The sequence below is a fragment of the Apteryx rowi genome, unplaced genomic scaffold (assembly GCF_003343035.1).
Source record: "Apteryx rowi isolate R43461 unplaced genomic scaffold, aptRow1 scaffold_1, whole genome shotgun sequence".
Classification (NCBI taxonomy): Eukaryota; Metazoa; Chordata; class Aves; order Apterygiformes; family Apterygidae; genus Apteryx; species Apteryx rowi.
The window spans coordinates 631,048-650,717 of NW_020447196.1; the positions used below are offsets into that span (position 1 = coordinate 631,048).

Consider the following 19,670-nt stretch of genomic DNA (forward strand, 5'->3'; position numbering starts at 1 on the left):
TGGATGTTTGCATGAATAAGCTGAAGAACTTAAACATCATTTGTACCAGGCCTACACTGTGAACATACTCAAGTGCCTCGAGACAGAAGGGAGAACGTAAGCAGGCAGTCATTCTCCCACTGCACTTGATCCACATGCAAAAGGCTCATTACTGTCTTCTTGAAAGTCCAAAGCAGTATTTTAGCGAAACGTTTATCACAGAAATGAAAAATACTTGAACTATCCAGATATTTCTAAGACTCCGTGGCAGAGTTTTAGGGCAGTGCCTCCCTGCCCTGAGGCTGCCATTAAGATAAGCATTGTACACATACATATAGTGAAGATACTTCATTCCACCCTGAACACACAAGTTTAATACATTTAAAGTGACAGTCTACATTATGCAGTATTGCATACTGAGCCTCAAGCCTTCTGCACCACTATTCTAAGAAATTATCTACTTTTGTTTTTTCCCATTCAAATGGTGAGAATGGCTTCCTTTGCATTTTAATACAGGCGCAACAATTGAAGATCCAGAAATTTAAACGTTATGGAAAGACACAAATCACTGATCTAATCTATTTAATACAATATTGAAAGGTGTACAGTGGTACAAAAGTATTTTTCAGAACGGATGAAGCACGAATGTCTCATTTCACAAGATACAAACTGCCTTTTTATTAATCCTGATGTATAAAGAAGGCCTTTTTACAGTTAATATTGTTACAGTACAATTCACACTAATGCTTTCATACAGTATCAAGGAAAACACTCTACATCACTATTATAATAATAACATCAGTTCAGCTTTCATACAGCACTCAAATCAGGTAGTTATTATCCAGCCGCCACTGATCTTTCCATTCTACAACAACTCTTTGCTCAATGCATAAATCCAATTCCGTTACTGTGAACACTGCTTTTGTCGGCTGGCCCTCCTGTTGTTTCAGCATATCTCTATGTTTTTGTTGAACTACTTTTTCTGTACACAATAAATTTAAATACATAAATACTAGCAAGTATAGAAAACAGGTTACTCTGCGTGCTATTCCTGCAAATCAGATTGTAATTCCAACAGTATGGACTTCAAAAACCTGAGCAATTTGATATGACAATTCATATTTTAAAACAAAATTGAGTTTAAATACAACTGCTTTTGTGCTATACTAAGTTATTTTACCACCTAACAAACGCAATGATTTGCCTTTTCTGCTTGTTTTTATTTCACTCAGTTCTCTGTAAACAGCTGAAGCAGACAGACTTCTTGTAAACAAATCGGTAGTTAAGCTTGGAGACCACCTGCCCTATAAAAAGAATAAGAAACTCTTTGTGCTTATATAATCTAACTAGTAGACCCCATTTTATAATCTTTAACAATAACAAACTCCAGACTTCCCCATTTTCAAAAGTGTTAACCTAAACTCTGACCTTTTCTACTTTGTTATAAGAGCATACAGTGATATTCCAAAATGTAATTACAAACACTAACTTTCTTTGAAGGAAAAAAGTCTTATTTTATCACCTTATTAGACGTGTTGACTAGGAAGAATTTATAAAGACACAAGTAATTAATTTTTCCATTAATGATGACATATACATATTCCCTTCCCATCCTAGCAGAATAGCCATAAATCATAAAAAAACTGAAATGACACTTCCATCTAAAAAAAAGACAGTCAAATTCAAGTTTCTAGGAACAGGAGTTTTGGCTAGGACAACAGCTTTATCATCTTACATTGAGTTTAGTTAAAGAAATAAACTAAGTCAAAGAAGCGTCCTTAACAGGAACTGCACCCTGTACTAGAAACATCTGCTGATCTACTACTGCACTACCACTTAAGTGAAAGAAACACCATCCTCAGCTGTTTTAGTATTTTTAAAAAATGGCTAAACTAAAAAAACAGACTATGTTTGAATGTAAAACTTTCACAGCAGAATCTAAAGTTACTCAGGAAAGATCAAGTCAATGTTCCTTAAGTCTTTGCCTCTGAAAGTTCCCACAATGATGCAAAACCTTGTGCGTAAATACTGCCACATGAATTACTATATATAAATCAGGATTTATTCTAAAAAGGAATTCCATGGCACAAAGATAAAGACCTAAGAATTTAAGACCTCCACTTTTTTCTAGAGATACAATGAAAGTGAGTAAATGGAAGAGCTGAAAACTTCCTCACCATGTAGCAATTTCTCACCTCCTCATAAAATACATTTAAATTAAGCACTAGTAATACAGTGGTCTTAAAAACAAAGATTTCTAGCTATACTGACTAACATAGAAGAATAAAATGGAAACATGAAAACTTTAAACAGCTTTTAAACATACCATATTCTGATTTGTTGAATTACTACAATAAAGTATAAAAAGAAAGTAAGTATGAAAGAAAAGGGGTTTGAGTTGGAGCAAGAAAAGGGAAAGCAGCATGCCCTTTTCCCTTAAGTGATTCACCAGCAGATGCTTCAGCACATGACCCACAATTCTTTCCACCTCTCCAAATTAACTAACAAACTCCACAAAACTACATTTAGGTAGGAAAGGATGGGATTGCCCCTATGGACAACAGTCCTTGATCAGAATCAGGCACAGCATGAAACTACATCTAAAGGCAACTTTCCCTTGTCCAACTTGCATCTGATGCAAGACATACTCACACAGTGTTACTTCCAAAACATTTTCGTTTGGAAAGGAACTCCTTCCCGGGACCCTAGTCCTACCAACGCTTTCTTGGGCGCTTGCACTTATTGCTGCGTGCACTCTACTCCCGCAGGGTCCATCAGCTCGGGCAGAATCCTGTTCACGTGACTGAGAAAGCAGGCTCCAATTGGCACAGTGTTTTTAAAAAGTTAAACACTAATATTTCCTGACAATTCTCCCATAAAATGTAATTCTATTTGAGAATCATGATGTGTATTGCACTTAAGCACTTGAATTTGAAGTTTTCCTGAAAGAATATTTAGATAAATTTACATGTAAAATATTCTGCATATAGAACCAACTTTTGATATAATTTACGCCTCTGGCCTAAACAGAAATGTAACTCCAAGCATTTGGAGAAAGAATTACATATTACATTTCCGTAGACTGGCTAAGTATCATTTAAGTACTGAGTACTACATTTTTTTACTATTGCTAACTACTAAGTGTGCTAACCTCAGCACAGTTAAACTCAAGCCTGAGTGCCTGCAGTCACACCACCCTGGCGTTCATGCCAATCAGATTCTGTAAACCAATTTCCCAGTGCTAAGAAAGACCCTGTGCTGCTAGAAGTGCTCGGTTTTGGACAGAATACAGAATATGTCACTTTTTGCAAAAGCAGCAATGTTAGCCCAGGTATATTAATGCCTCTCTACACACCAAAAAGAAAAGAAAATAAAAAAGTTTATAACCCCAGATTTTGTGAMTAAAATGCATTATGCCCAAGCTGAAGTAGGAGGAATAAAGACTACATGTTTTAGTTCAAGTTGACCACTTGGATCAAACTAAACTCAAAAAAAAGAGTGCAGATTCATTCCCAAGTAGTAGGACAAACTGTATTACTGGGTTATAGAAATATTTAAATATTTTTGAAGCCTTAGTTTCAATGTAGATAGGATTCATGTACTGAGTATTAGTAGCTAAATATTACTTTTCCTAAACTTCCTTTCAAGTCTGAATTACATAAATCATTTTTTGCTTCTGGGTTTCAACCGTTGTATCATGTTATGATGCCTGAGTACACAGTTGCTGTGCTGTACTCTTGAGGCACTTGCACTAAAATAGGTAGGAGAGTCTCACATATTTTTATAACTGCTAGAATTTCCTCCAGTGTCAAAGACTAGATGATTGTCTCATAAATCTCAGATAGTCTTTCAGTAAAATATCAGATAGTGTTACTGTACACAAGAATGACTCCCTGGAGATGTCTGAAAAATGACTCCATTTGCTTTTGCTGAAGTTCACTGTATAAATTCAATGACTGATGCAAACTAACACTCCTCCACTTGTCAACTTTGTCATAAAGCTCAGGAGTCAGAAGAGCGAGGAAGGCAACACAAAGCTGCCGATTTATTTCAGCCATACATTTTTGGAAAGCTCTAAACAGCTTGACAGCGTATCTCCTGCATGAGTTCTGCTATGGCAGGTATCCTCCATTTTTAGAGCTCCGCTATTAAACAATGTCAAAAGCTTCACATTTACAAAGCCTTGAAAACCACTGCTCCACTTTGAGTTACTAATCTGATTTAATCAATATAGCGATGGAAATTTAGTGGTTCTATCACCTCATTTCCTTCAACTTTTCTTACAAATCCACAAATGAGAAGGCACTCAGCTGAATAAACGCAATAGGCACCGTGTCACTATGCTGATATGCTACAAAACATATATAAAATATGCTTTAGCAAGTCAAATCCTTAATGCAAGCCTGTAGCTTGCTTTCTCAACTTCACAACTCATGACAACTGAATGTGTTAATGAAGAGTCTAAAGCCCACATCAGTAACTGACAAATATTTAAAGCAAAAATGAATTACAAGTCTTTTGAAACAGATAAAGAAAGAAAAAAGCCACATAATAGTTTAAAATTAAACTATTAAGAAGTTACAATACCTTGACTACCTATTCTTCAAGAGCCGTTAATGATAAACAAAAATTTATCATCACTATGCACAACTGCACAAACGTCCACACATCAAAAAGATAAAAAAAAAATTCTACTACAGTCAAAGAAAGAAATTTAGGCTATAAAACCCATTATTTCCATCAATTTATAAGTATCTGAGTTTGGGCATATATATTTCTGGGTTTTGTTTTAAATGTTTGGTTGCTTCCAGATTGAATGAAAGCTAAACAAAATCTAAAACAAACAAAGACAACAAAAAAATCCCACTCCCAACAAGTGACATATTCTGCTAAAAATACAGCTGAGTATAAACACATTATCAGTACAAAATAAACCACACACTTTGCAGGCTGCACTATTCTATACATGTCTTTGTAATACCAAAGACTAACTATAGACCCACCTGTCCCTTGGAATCCCTTTTGTTAATACAGCGTTTTCCTACTGACAGTTAGGTTCCAGAAGCACAGACAACTGTTCACAGCTCAATGCTTCTGGGCCTACTCCAAATAGTGTGCCAACCAAAAATGCCAGCATTTTGCCCTCTTTTGAAGAACTTAGCTTGCAATTACTGTTTTTGCTGGGGTAAGTTGCAAGTCCAGTGCTAATTTTAACATTGTTAATAGCCCTCTCACTGGACTGAGATGTTTAATACAATTCCTTTTTGTTTTGTGCTTTAATAGTAAAATGATTCTTTTCACAGTACCAAGAGTTGTTCTTTGAAACTACTTTTCTACTATTTTATCAAAAGTCTTGAAGAGAAGAATGACACGTTTCTTAATTCATCAATCATATTAGACCCTTAAACACATTTTAGATATACCTATCCTTCCAGTACAAAATTATACTTTAAAAGTATGAGTTATGTCAAAACTACTATTACAAAAGTGACAGTAGCACAGTGTAAAGATACCTGATCTTGCTTGATAGTACACCATAGCCCAAAGGCTCAGCGTTCTGGTTCAAAAGCCAGTTCAGGTGTATTTCAGAAAAATCCAGTACAACAGAGAAAAGGTATACAAAATGCAGCATGCAATATAAATAGAAAGCCTTAATAAAGATGTCTTAAAAGCTTTTCCTTTCAATGTATGTGGGACAATTTAACATTTCACAGTTGTTCTTCCACATACAGTCACAGCTACTGTGAGAGAAGCAAACACTAATTTGTAGGCCAAATTCAATCTTCTGATATTACAGATAGTTTCCACAGGCTATTATGATGATCTTAAAAAAACAGTTAAAAGAAGGTTTAATTTTCACAAAAGAAATACTGAGTGAAGGAAAAAAGGCAAGGAAAAGCTGAAAGACTATCAATAAATGGGTTTTTAGAGACAAGCTACAAAATCTTTTACTGTGGGTAAAACTCCTCTTGGTATATTTTTCTAATTAATAGCACTGTATTTGTACAAACATCAAACATATTTCCGCCCCAGATTTTATTCTCTGAAGTGGGAGACAGTCACTATTCAGACTTACAAGCTGCTTTATTTTAAAGGAGTCCATAATGAGTCTCTTCATTTGTCCTCCTGTAAACCAGTCTGGAACTGTTCCTGCTGTACAGATGTTAATACTCAGGGTTTTTCCCCATCAGGTTAGCTGTGGAATCTTTTAAAACATCAAAACACACAGCTGTCTGTTTAGTAGTATATGTTCACGAGTATTCTGGAGCAAAACTAAGCAGCCATTCTGCCCCTACTGTTTTCTGGTGTCCTCTGGCACACTGTTATTCTCTGACAGACTGGCAGTGTTTCTTGTCACAAAACATCACACATACTCACTGCCGTCTTAACATACTACCTCTACAGTGCAAGTAGTAAATAAACACTGAGAAGACCCCATGGTTCACTCACCATTTAATGGGAAAAACACAAAAACACTCAACAACAAAAAATCTGCAAGTTTCCTCTAACGGAAGTAAATGCACAATTTGAAAATGCATAGTGTAGTACATTTTCTCAAGAAGGCAAAAATATGGTATAGCAGCTTGAGCTCAAGAAACCTCTACCTGAATTGCTAGTATTGGCCTCCCAGGTGACTGTACTACACTTCTCTGCAACCAAAACTGTAAACTGCGGAAGGCGATATTGACCCTCCAGTGTAACGTCCTACTAAAATCCTACTGAAAGTAAAATCCTACTGAAAGTGCTCATGGAAGAGGCAGACAATACTAGTACTATTCAGAACTTTAGAAACTCAGTAAATAGTAGTAATTCCAACTCCACAGAGATGTTGCCATTAAAGTGAAAGACCATTAAAATCACTTTCAATTAAAAAATTCCAACATAAACCACTGAAATAGAAGATATCTCATGAAGAAAGCATGCCTGACTCTAGTTCATTACCAACTGATGAGCAGAAATATGAAAACTGCACTTATGCTTCTGCTTTAGATTATCTAAAACAAAAATGCAGCACGGAGAGAGGGACAGTGTGAAATTTCAGGTTTGTCAATCTGATAGGAAAAGGGGAACCGGTGAACAGCTCTGCCAAAGTCAACAGTACCAAGAGAAAACAAAAAGAAAATGCAGAAATGAAAAAAGCATTAAGGTAGTTCGGGTAAATAACATTTTATAAGTAGTCTCCATTCTGTTTTAAGAACCTGTGTTCTCTACAGAATGGTTTCCCTTGCACAATTTCCCACTATGAGTTGAGATGCCTTGATTTGACTAAATTGCTAAGAAAGGGATACAAAAATCAAAGGCTTTTTTTGAACCAAAAGGAAAATTCAAACATACACTGTTGGGCACTTTCCTGATAAACTGTTACAGACTTGCAAACTGCATTTATCTAATTTTAGGGGGGGTCAGAATAGCCCAAACAGAAATGCAAGGACAGAACAATCCTTCTTAGCTTCTTATACTTTAGATAGAAAGTATACCTCTCTTAAGCAGTGAAGGGCAAGGTTTGATGTTTTTAAAAATTAGCAAAACCTGGCTTTTATATATATATATATCATATTTTAAATGACAATAAATATTTTTATGGGAGACGGGAAAACAATCAATTAATCAGTTAATAGAAACAGACAGCACAACAACATTCTTGAGAGTAAGATTCGTAAATCTTGCAGTCCTCTTCCACAACCAGTGCCACAGATAATGAGCATTTTGCCTGAAGCAAGATGGCAAAACGTGGCCTAATACAATGGATACAGATAGAACTCCACCAGGATATGGGCTGAAAATATCACACATTCCTTTTCCGATCTATGAAGAATTTTTATTTTATTATAAAATATATGTTTCAGTATACCAGGGGAAAGAAAGGGCAGGCCAAGAGGGAACGAAAGATGCAAGAAGTAGATCTTTATTATTCTCACAGAATAACAAGTTCTAGTTGCAGCAGGAAGAGGTTAACTACCATGAACTTCTATACATTTAAGTCCAGCAATAACTTTTCACAAAAGTGTAATGCTGCAGCTGGTGACAGACTTATAGATGTTTGGATCACTGGGAATAATAAATAGTTATCTTCTGTAAACATGGGAAAGAACAGACTTACTAAAGATGACGAAAGTTACCACAGCTCCAAGGGACTTAGAATGAGTGCTACTTCATGCCTGGATCAAAACAAATTGCAGTACTTGTAAAGTGCAAAACAACCACATTTTGGTCCTGCAGACTTGAAGGAAAAGTCAAAGCTTCCAGACAGTTAATAAAGTGCAAGATTTTATCACTAAAGACCACTGAAGCATCACTTCTTAGGACACTATTTGAGCTAATGAGTTTCATGAATGGCCCTAAACCCATAAGTGACATAGATGCTGCCTTCTTAAAGGAACACAAAGAGAGTCCCCAAACCTTCCCAATTTCAAAGCTCTTCAAGTTCATATTTATTTTGGAGTACAATAAAATAACAGGATCCAGTTGCGAGCTAGTAGAGCTTGTGCAGTATAAAGAGCTACAAAGTACCTCTTTAAGTACAATAACTAAAGCCATTGCTTAGTCTCTCACTAAAAAAAGAAAAGTGAAAGATTTGTATAAAAATCCCTAGCAAGATATGAAAGCATACACAAACCTTAACTGCACACCTAAGATATGAAACAGATCCACTGGATTGCTCAGTTATCATCCTGGCAGTTGAGATTACTCCATTTAAGTCCCAAGCCATAGATCAACACTACCTGATCCACACATTAAAAGAATGTCACTCTATTTGCAAAGCTTTTTCAAAAAAAAGCCGATGAAGCATAAAAACAGGGGAAAGATTGATAAATCAGCTTCTCAGTGACTAATTAGAAGTTTCCTTTTTAATAAAGTATGCAAAAGATACAAACCTTCTCCTTCAGCCACTTCAGCACGATCTGGCTTTGTTTCTTTGTGCTGTCCTTCTGCCACTTTCACTGCCACAGCTCTGCAAATAGCTCCCAGTTTCCGATCCAGAGAGCGGACTCCTGCCTCTCTAGTGTATCTAGCATAGACACAAGTATTTTACTGATAGGTAAAAAGTAGTATTTTTTTTAATAAGAGAGATGTCTTTTGAATTTAAACATACTTTCTTTTTAAAAATACATCCAAATAAAATGAAATGTAGAAAGCAGTAAGGCCTTAGACTACTCAAATAAATAGAAAAAAATTCATGTGCTAATAGCAAACTAATTGTTGTTTGTTGATAAAATTGTGAAGAAAGTCAAACCACTGAGTCAGAAGAAGAGACGACTAACACCTGAAGCCAAAACTTAGTGAAATGCTAAATGACGCTCCAATGACACTGAGCTCTTCTCACGTGTGTAAAAAATTAAAAGGCAAGGATATTTTTTAAATTCAAAATTTAGTTCATTGAAATTAGAGGAACTGATCGGAAAAGTATATTTTCTTTTAATCTATGAATTGAAAATAAATACCAGACAATAACACTTGCTAAATTCAAAAATACTTTTGGTCATAAAATACTCCAATTCACTGAATACTGACATACTACTTCATTCGTAAATGAATTAGTTACATACCTAAAAGGTGTTTTGGTTGATTTCTTTTCTCTCACGTCCAACAAAAAAAGTCGTTCTAACTAGTAAAAGCTATTTTAAAACACATTTTTATTTTTTAACCTAGTTGCAATTTTTAGACAAACATGGCCCATCAAGTCACAATAAACAAAATTATGATCTCCATTTTTTCTATGAAGATAACATAAATAAAACTTGATTAAAATAAAGATTATATTATGCAAGGACCATGGATTCACACGCTGAAGGCACTAAAGAAATACTAGTTTGAAATGTTTCTGCCTATTCATACTGCTTTGTCAATTGTGCCAACACAACTGCTTACGACTCACACTCTAAATACTAGATCAAGGAAATCTCTAGCGAAGGAAGAATGTTTCTGTTTAGTATGGAGAGAAGAGCTAAGAGGAGCTTGGAAAGAGCATTCCATAAATTACCAGTTGTTGAATTCTGAATATATAAAGACTATGAATCTAAAGAAAAGTTTCATATGATAAATAATTTAGTTACCAGCAAAAAAAGTCATTTAAAACTTAAAGCAATGAACAACCGATTTACCTGGTAATTATGTCTAAAGTGGTTACTTGTGGAATCTGAATCTGCTGTGGAGTCAGGCCATGTTGTTCAAGCTGTTTAGGAATCAAGTGTCTGTGTGCAATTTCAATTTTTTCTTCCTGTGTATATCCTTCAAAAGAAAAAGCATACGTTTACTAATCATTTTGCCCATAAACTACAATATCAAATTTATAACCCATTTACAACTGTACCTGATTGAATATAATAACCCTATCTCCCACCCAAGACACCTCCAGATCCACAAAAATGACTTGGGCACCTAAAGTAGGACTTCAGAAGAATCTAAATCATTCTGTAGATACTAACATTTACAGCAGTTATGTTCTAGGTACCTAAAATACTCAGCCTAGTGATAATCCAGCTTAAAGAGTTAAGAAAGTCTGCCTTTAGGTACGTGCGATCAAGAACCACAAGCTCATTCTCTCTCTAAAGGGACCTTAATGTGAAAGAGTAAGCATTAGGCATATTCTGAATAGTTTAGAAAACTGGATTTCACACACACACACACAAAATAAACAAATAAAACAGCACTAGTCTCTTTCCGTGATCCTGAAAGACTGGTATTTTTGATGCCTTGTAAGGTACCAACCTCCCTGGAGAGTTATCTTAACAGTTAGGGCAGTCATTGTAAAGGAAAGGGATACTGCAGTATGTTACCAAATCACTATTTAACATGAAAATATACAAATAACTTTCAGTGCCAAGAGTGGGACCTACTTTTCCTGCAGCCTGGCAAGCGCTGAAGTCACAAGACTGGCTACTGTACGCAGAACTCAGGCTCTCAGCTCCGGTTTGAGAATTGCAGTCTGAAGGGAATGCCCAAAGTGCACAGCCCCTTGATCTCTCTGAAGGTACAGCCCCTTCTCTACTGCATTAATTCACACAGACTACCAAATCCAGTTCCAGGAAACAGTTCAATTCAGTAAGTTATTTTCTCATACTATTAGTTTCCAGGATTTTCTAGAATTGCCAAATTTTGCTCCAATAGGCTTTAGACATCCTAAAGAATTTATTCCATCATGACAAATATATTGTGAAAAAAGAGGAAAAAGTGTAACTGAAGCACATTACAGGATATGCTATTTTTCCTCCACATACTTGTAAGCATTATGGCAAAATACCCAAATTTTTATTTTGACGATCTTTCAGAACATGATTTTGGGAATGAGAAGCACAATAAATCATAGTGTAAAAAAGTTATACTTGTATAATATATTTATAGTATACATCACAATAAAAATAGTATTAGTCACCTTCACATGTTTTGGTTACAAGCAGCAGTCACTCTATTTGAATCCTTACAAACCTATGTTCTAACACCTGCAGTGCTCACATCCAATTTCATTTTCACAAGTCCTAATAATTTGCAAACAGTTTTCACTCAGAATTATGAATTTGTGGACTGGTAAAAAAAATCATCAAGAGATTCCTTTCTTTACAGTAACTAGGTTACACTTAGCAGTTCTTCTTTTCATCAGATCTAGTTAGTTACTGCAATTGGTCTGTGATAAGCTAGAATATCAAAGGCTGTCAGTATGATATTTTGTGGTTATTCAGAACTTCACATGAACAAGAAKAATTTCAGTCTTTCAAAGCAGAAATTTCTTCACTGAGATCTTAAAAAAGATCTATCAGCCATCAGCAGCATATAAACATATCAATTAGTGAACATATTATTACAGAATGTATCAATGTATCTCCATATACTTAGAACTGAATTTTCATAAGCGCAATGCTAAAACCTTTCATTCTCACGAGAGAGGCCATGTTGGCACCCAGATGGGTCTCTTTTGAAATGTCTGGTCATTCAGTCTAGTTTCCTGTCATGCTTATCTTACAGAACTGCTTTTTATTTAACGAAAAACATCCCAACATTAAAAACGTGCAATAGGCATTTTAATGAAAGCACTTTAGTGTTACCTGGAACTTGAATGACTTCCATTCTGTCCAACAGAGCAGGTGGGATAGTAGCTGTAGTGTTGGCTGTAGCTATAAAAAGGACTTGGGACAGATCAAAAGCTACATTTAAATAGTGATCGGTGAAACTGTGATTTTGTTCTGGATCCAAAACCTTAAAACAAAAGTGAACATGAACTGATGCAGTTGCTCAATTAGAAATAAAATATCCACGTTTTTATTATATTACACATAAATCTGTCAAATCTGACTTGACATTCATAATATACACTTTGAATATTAGTAAAGGCTAGTCCTCAATATTCTGCCTAGCTGTGATTATTTTATCACTAGATTTCATACCACATGCAAAAAAAAGTTTGTAATACAGCCCTTAATACTCTGTCCAGTTCAGAGCAACAATGAAATAGATGCTTCCTGTGCATCACCTAGCAGTCAACATGATCAATTCAAATAGCATAAGTATTTTTAAGATAAAGTGTGCACAATGAAGTTAAAATTGTAAAGCAGGGTATCAGAAACTTCTGAAAGCTGAATCTTCTCTTTCAGCTTCTCAAGCAATGAACTCTGCCTTTTCAAGATTAGACAATCCTCAAACTTTTTTTCTGTTTTTAATTTCCTGATGACTCTGCTTCAAGTCCTCTAATATGCAACAGTAACAGTAATAGTCAGCATAGTTTTGGCAGGCAGTTGATTCCAAAGGCTGAAAAGGTCTTTCATCTTCAGGCCACACTCTTCTCACAGGACTGAAGTCATTGTGAAAAATCTAACTCTGCATTCAAAAACTCTACCTTTAAGATTTATACTGTGGATAGGTAATAGTTCCTTTTCAGTTTAGAATATGCACATGAACAGTACAATTATTTTAAAAAATAAAGTATTTGCCTTCCATCAATGAATGGACAAAATAAAACTCTTTTTACTATTGTCCTCAAAAAATTAAAACATCCATTTCTATTTTGGCTAGGTCACACACAGAAAGAGTTGCTCAGTCTTCCCTCACCTTAAAGATTCAATGTCACATTCAGTTCACGGTGTCAGGGACTGATATTTCCAGTCAATTCATGAAGAGGTAAAGGGGAAGTCGACTGCAAATATACCTGGAGAAGTATTTTCAACTCAATGTTGTTTTTTCTGTTTATGTTTTAAAGGATCAAATTATACTAAAAAAATTCAAGATCGTTCTAATTTTCTCCTAACATACTACTAATAGGCTTTGAAATTAATCTTCCACACTACGTTCAGTTTTTGGCACAGCACTTAAAAGCACAGAGTTAAAGATGCACAAGTACATGGGAGTCCAGAAGCTTTCAGATCCCAGCCACACGCTGCCTGGACTGTGCTGGTCTCCTCCAGCTAGATAGAGCTCTTGGGGCTTCCAGTTCTGCATCAAAAAGCCTCCACATCTTAAGGCCAAAACTAGGCAGGGTTTTGTCAGAAGTTACTGGCTAACAGGGTTTAATGATTTTTCTAACCAGTTTTCCTTGTGAACAGTAGCAGTAAGTACCTTTCTAGAAGCTCAGCATCCACTAACTGAAATAGAAAAGCTTGGAATGTATTCATCTACGCAACATGCAGATGCTTGATGTCAGCCGACTTAGCACATGTTGCTCTATGATAAAGTACGTATTTTCTCTTACTGTGTATTTTGCCTACTATCACTAAATCACTTGCCCTATTCAAAAACAGTCCCACATTTTCTTTGTTCAGCCTTTCACTACTAATGTGGCCACAGAAGCTCTTCTCATTGCCCTTGATATCCCTTGCAAGTCTCAACTCTGGGTGAGCTTTGGCTTTCCTAACACAATCTTTGCATTGTTTTTTTCCCCCAAGTTCTGTGATCAAAAAACCAAATCAAAACAAAAAAAAACCCCAAACAAGACAAAATTAAATAAACACTGAAGAATAACAACATGCACTCTGACAAACCTCAATAATTTATTGCTACAGAGAAAGTAAATCTATGGCTTAAAAAACAGTGTTGTCTTTCTACTGCTATTATTACTAATTATATGGGCTAGTACTCTACTTGCATATATTTAAGCTATTATTTGAACATGCTGTTTTTCACTATTAGGTGATAAATATAGTATTTATACAGATCATGGCTGTATTAAGGTGCCTTCCTCTAGTTTTCAAATAGTGCCAAAAATTGAAAGTTCATTGTATATAGTATTCTACACTTGGCTTCTATACCACCACCTGTGTACCACCTTCATTCCATCTCTTCCCTTAAATTACTGTCATGCTTTTTCTTCCCACATGATGAATTATCTATGCTATGCTGACATGAATAATTCTCATGTTACAAATAATGGGACCTAAGCATCTCCTGAGAAACAGCACACTGCTGTCAAAATAATTTATATGTCCATACCGAAATGAATGTGCCCCTTGTCCTAGCAACTTGAATTATAGCCATGAATAGTGTTAATAATTCTAAAAAACTTTGAATTTGAGCAGTTGTTAGCTGACTAGAAAAGAAACAATTTTGAATTTTTATTACTCTAAATCCTGCTCAATCTTTGAAAAGTTAAAAAAATTCAGAATAGAAATGTTTTATGATCACAAAGAACTATCAAAGTACCTTTTTACTGCACACCACACACACAGCAGATTTTTTTTGAAGTAGAACAATTTCTGATTTTATTTAATTAGTAAAAGCTCTAGTTTTGAAATACTGCACAGATTTTAAACTAATTTTTGGAATTTTACTGTGACTGTAATAAAGTCATACTTTCCCCTTATGGTGAAATCTTTAAGCATATTGAAGCATGTACCTAAATTCTAAAAGTAAGGCTGTAACTCAGTGAATGTTATTGTTCACTGGCTGCAAGTTATTCAAAAGCTTCTTTTCTTACCCTCTCCAGGAGGCAGCTGCTATCATATACTCTCTTCTTTACTGATGAAGGCAAAGGCCTTGAAGTCTCATGACTAGCCAAGTACACTGATGAATAATTCAATCAATAGAGTTAGAGATACCTCTTACCTCACCTAGTCCTACAGTCTAGTCCTACACTACAAACAATCATATGCAGTGTATCCAAACACGGCCTCYAGAAACTTTCTTCAAAGAAAGAAGATCTATATCAAACATTAGTCTCCCATTCAAAGTCTACTTTTGTAGATTTTTCAAACATGACTTAAACCACAAATCTTAATTCAGTTTACATTCTTTTTATATTGATAGGCACCATTTGCACAAAATTCCAGTCTATGAGCTCAGTCATTTGCAACCACTTCTGAAGATGCTGGAAACCATGTATTCTGCCAGACCACCCCCCCCCTTTTTTTAGAAAGGGTATCTGCATGTGCATATTAATCTCTTTCCCCTTCCTAGTATGTAACAAGATTTTCTTATGAATTCCACTTAGTGCTATGCTGTTGACTAGAGTATTATTTACTATAATATACAAAACAGTGCTGCTGTGCTCCTGTCCAAACAATACCATCCAATAAAGGTAATGCAAGTTGTAATCAAAACCAACTTGGATAACAAATATGTAAAAATGTGAATTATCTGAGATTTTCTACAAAGGCTAAAATTTCTCTGAACTAACAATTCTTTGTCATGGTAACAATTTCTTAAAATAATACATAAAACAATATCATGCCTACGCATTTAAAACAGATTTTTCAAAGCACATAGAACTGTTCTTCAGCTAGGTATCTGTCCTAAAGCTCAAGTTCAAAAATTTTCCAAAGAAATTCAACTAACAGAAAAATACTAAGTACAAAAAGAATATTCAGTGAACAAAACATCTTGGTTAATTTGCAGCCAACAGCTCACATGCCTACAAAGGCATCTCTGTACCAGCATTTTATTACCACGAAATCCAGAATAAGTTCCATGAACAGTTAATTGCCTGGCTATGCTCCTGGTCTAATTTCCCTGCATACAGATACTCACTATCAGGCACTTGGATCCATTTCTATTTTCTTCTCTTTTAAACAGAGGTCATCTAAATTTAGAATAAAACATTCCTTTGTTGATGAACAGTAACTGGAAATAGGAAGACATTCTGTTTTGCTTAAGCAACAACTCCACAGAAACACCACAACTAAACACATATCCAGTAAATATAAAAACCAAGCTTCGCTTCCAAGCTTATAGGGTATGTTAATTTTCTCCCTGAGTATACCCCATTGTACAGAGCCAGTGAGAATTCAACACACCTACACATTCAGGAAAAAAGGCTGTGCCATTTAAACTTAATGATGGCACTTACCAAATGAGCAGAGGCAGCCTGAAAAACAAACTCGCCAGTCAGGTGACCACTCACTATTGTTTGTTCTTCTACGTAATAGCTACCTTTGCTCATTCCAACAACGTAAACCACAAAAAGCAGTTGCAAATTAAGCCATTTATGTCCAGGCATGAGTTCCCCATCAGAAGAGGTAAAGCACCTGCTTCAGGATGTTTACAGACAGGAGTAGAGGGATACACAGATCTCACACAGGAGCAGCACCCAGACATGGTTACTAGAGCAATTACTTCTCCAGATGCAACTAATGGTCAATTAGCAATAACTTGCATAAAGACTGCAGCCCAAGCAGACAGGTGGAAGCTAACCTGAAGAGCCTCAGCTGGAATACTCCATGGCAGGAACAGAGTTAAATGCCACTGAGAAKGAGGTTTTAAAATACAGAAAATAGAAACATCTCAAAGCAGCAGCAAAATATCAAAAACTCACACATAAAATAATTCAATAATAAAAATCATTTCATTTGCCCTCACATGCCTAGCACGATAGGAAAAGGACAGAAATGCTAATCCCTGCTGCAGGATAAGCAGCAAAAAATAACCAAACATAAACAGCAGAGGTTGAATGTAATTAATAACATTAATGAACAGTTTCATGATCAGAACACTTCCCTCCACACCCCCCCCAAATGATTCTCTTTCCAAGAAATGCCAAATCATTGCTTCATTACTGATTTTGATTGCCTCACAAACAGCAGCCAGCTAGCTAACAAAATACAGTGTTTCCAGTATTTTTTATCCATGCATTGACTACATCAAGGCCAGTTTAGTTTGCTATCTAAAGGAGAAATTACTGAAGAAATACCAGCAAACTCAGAAACAGATCTAGTTACCAATAGCAGCAAAGAATAAAATCCTGCAAGTGGGAAGTACATATAAAGAAAATGCATTTGAATATTTGTTACACAACCCTGCTTGTTTTTCCTTGCACTTGGAGGCTTTTCATGCATTCTAGGAATGTGTACCACACGCTTGAGAAATACAGAGTTATAGGATCTTAACTGTCATTTTTAGAAGTTAAAAAGAGAATCCATGGTATCTTTCAGTACATTTATATTATTATTAGTCTGTGTTAATATGCAAAGACCTAAACAAAGCGCTCAAACCATAACCTGTTCACACACTGATTTTCAAAGGACTGATTGGCTTCATCAAAATAGTAATTTTACAGTATCTAACAGGAAGACAATAATGACAAACTGCATTTGTAGAAAGTCATACAACATACAGATGAGCTCATGACATAAAAATTTCACTTTAAGTAGGAATTTTCATATTCAAAGCACTGTATTAAGCAACATCAGTTAAAAAGATTCACAAATGTTACCAGAATCATTTACTTTCATTCCCACCCACAACCTCCCAGCTACAGAAGTTACCAAACCTCAGCCTGCCATCTGAGATGATTCTAGGATTATTCCCTAAATCATTTCAGTGAAAGTGAGCCAGTGTGGCTTAAAATTTAAACAACTGTCTTTTAAGAATCCAACTCATTTTGACTGAAACAGCCAAAGGAATAATCACAAAAGCAGTCCAGCTAAACCGCTGAYAGGATAGTAGCCTCTTACAGACAGACAGAACATACAAGAGTGGTAAAAAGTATAACAACACAGCAGTATAATGAAATTCTAGACATACACAATACCAAAATCAGTAACAGCACTAGTCCTACATCTGCTCTGTACAGCTCCATGTGTTTCAGTCTAGCCCAGCCTCACTGTGCCCTCACCTTCCTCATCCCAACCTCTCCCCTTCATCAGTTCTAGGGCAGTAAGATGTGCATGGCCTTTGGCACTGACAGTGGGCTGGAGAAGGCCATGCTCTTTGTTTCGTTCCTATACCCAAGGAGATGCTCCCTCCTCTCTCCAGCAAACTGCTAGAAAGAAACTGCTGAATACATAAATCAGTGTGTCCCAGCTGTGGAGAAAGGAACYGTACTGGCTTATCCTCATATCCTATACTCCAGGAAAAAAGAAGGGAGGAAGAAGTTTCTGGCAGCTCACTGCTTGCTTTCTACTGCAGATGCCTCAGAGGCATAAAGCCTGCAAGCCATACGTCTTGATTCATCTTCATCATAATGACTCAGTTGTAGCGTCCTGAAATCCCAGCAACTAACCTCATTAATAACATTTCTACAGGTGATGAATTTACAAAATAATCCAAAACATCCCCTTCACAAAAGTCCTTAATCACTTCTCCTAGATGCTACTTGTGTCTTTAAGCAAGTCAATTTTCACACCTCTAAACTCCCTGCAATAAAATAACTACTCCATGTACTTCAACATTAGATTCATTTTTATCTTGATCCGAGTCCCAGGTCTTAAGAAAAAAACCACACACACACATTTAATAGCTGACTCTCATTGAAAACAAAGACACTCAGCACATCATAATTAATCAAAGACTGGGGATCCGTGACTTAAATGATAAATTTAAGTGCAGAAGGTTAATTACAATACCAATTAAAAAATACTGATAAAAGGATGCACAACAATCATATTTATATGCCAGGTAACATGCTTACTTCTAGCATAAGCCTGTGCCATCAAAAGCTTTAAAAAATATATTAAAAGTGTTCCAAGAAAGAAAGGGAAAACTTGAAAAAGTCCAGCTACCTTCTGGATAGTTTACAGTTCTTTCTTACAGCTAACAGTATTTGGTTATTAAAAAAAAAATCTATGTCTTAAAATCCCCAAACAAGTAATATTAAGGCCTGGATATTCTTGGAAGCTACAGAACACTTACTTAGTTCAGCACAATGTACATCTTTGTGTTTAAGTACAGATCACTGACATTAAATGTATCTTACTCAATATACCAAGTGATTGCATTTACATTGCGCATGAGAAATTGAGAGAAATCCAAGAACTTTAAAACACACTAGCTGGTATTTTAATAAAAAAGCTAAGATTATCGTGCTATCTTTCCTCAAGTGTATCTTCCTTTCTGAACCCAGTATTAAAGTTTTTAGTTAAAAATGAAACATAGCTTGTAATTTAACATCTCTTACCTCAAGTAAGGCAGCTGCTGGATCCCCCTGCAAGCTCTTCCCCAGTTTATCAACCTCGTCCAGCAGGAATACTGGATTGTTAACCCCAACAGTCTTCAGTCCATTGATGATCCTACCAGGCATACTGCCAACATAGGTGCGCCTGTGAGAAATAACCGTGTGTGGGGAAAGAAGGGTCAGGTGCATGAAACAGGAGTAGAAAGAGCAAAAATAAAACTCAAAGAAAAATATAAGAATTTCTAGCCTTGTAACAACTCTTGTTTTTTGCAAAAACTTCTGCAATTAGTAGATAAAAGTACTGAATATGCATTTGAACTAATACAACCAATTATATCAGCAGATGAAAATTCCAGTTCCTTAGTGTATCAGTCAGTCCAGG

The 19,670-nt window shown here is 35.8% G+C and overlaps 1 protein-coding gene across 3 annotated transcripts in view; it reads right to left on the reverse strand.

Annotated features, from left to right (window-relative positions):
• The window catches only part of LONP2 (lon peptidase 2, peroxisomal), a 48,712-nt gene that overhangs the window by 13,294 nt on the left and 15,748 nt on the right, over positions 1-19,670 (reverse strand). For all 3 annotated transcript variants that reach the window (XM_026058168.1, XM_026058175.1, XM_026058182.1), the window contains 4 exons: positions 19,292-19,433; positions 12,021-12,171; positions 10,083-10,209; positions 8,856-8,989 (listed from right to left, as the gene is read on the reverse strand). In XM_026058168.1, the coding sequence (XP_025913953.1) occupies positions 8,856-8,989; positions 10,083-10,209; positions 12,021-12,171; positions 19,292-19,433 (554 nt within the window). The remainder of the gene's footprint in view (positions 1-8,855; positions 8,990-10,082; positions 10,210-12,020; positions 12,172-19,291; positions 19,434-19,670) is intronic.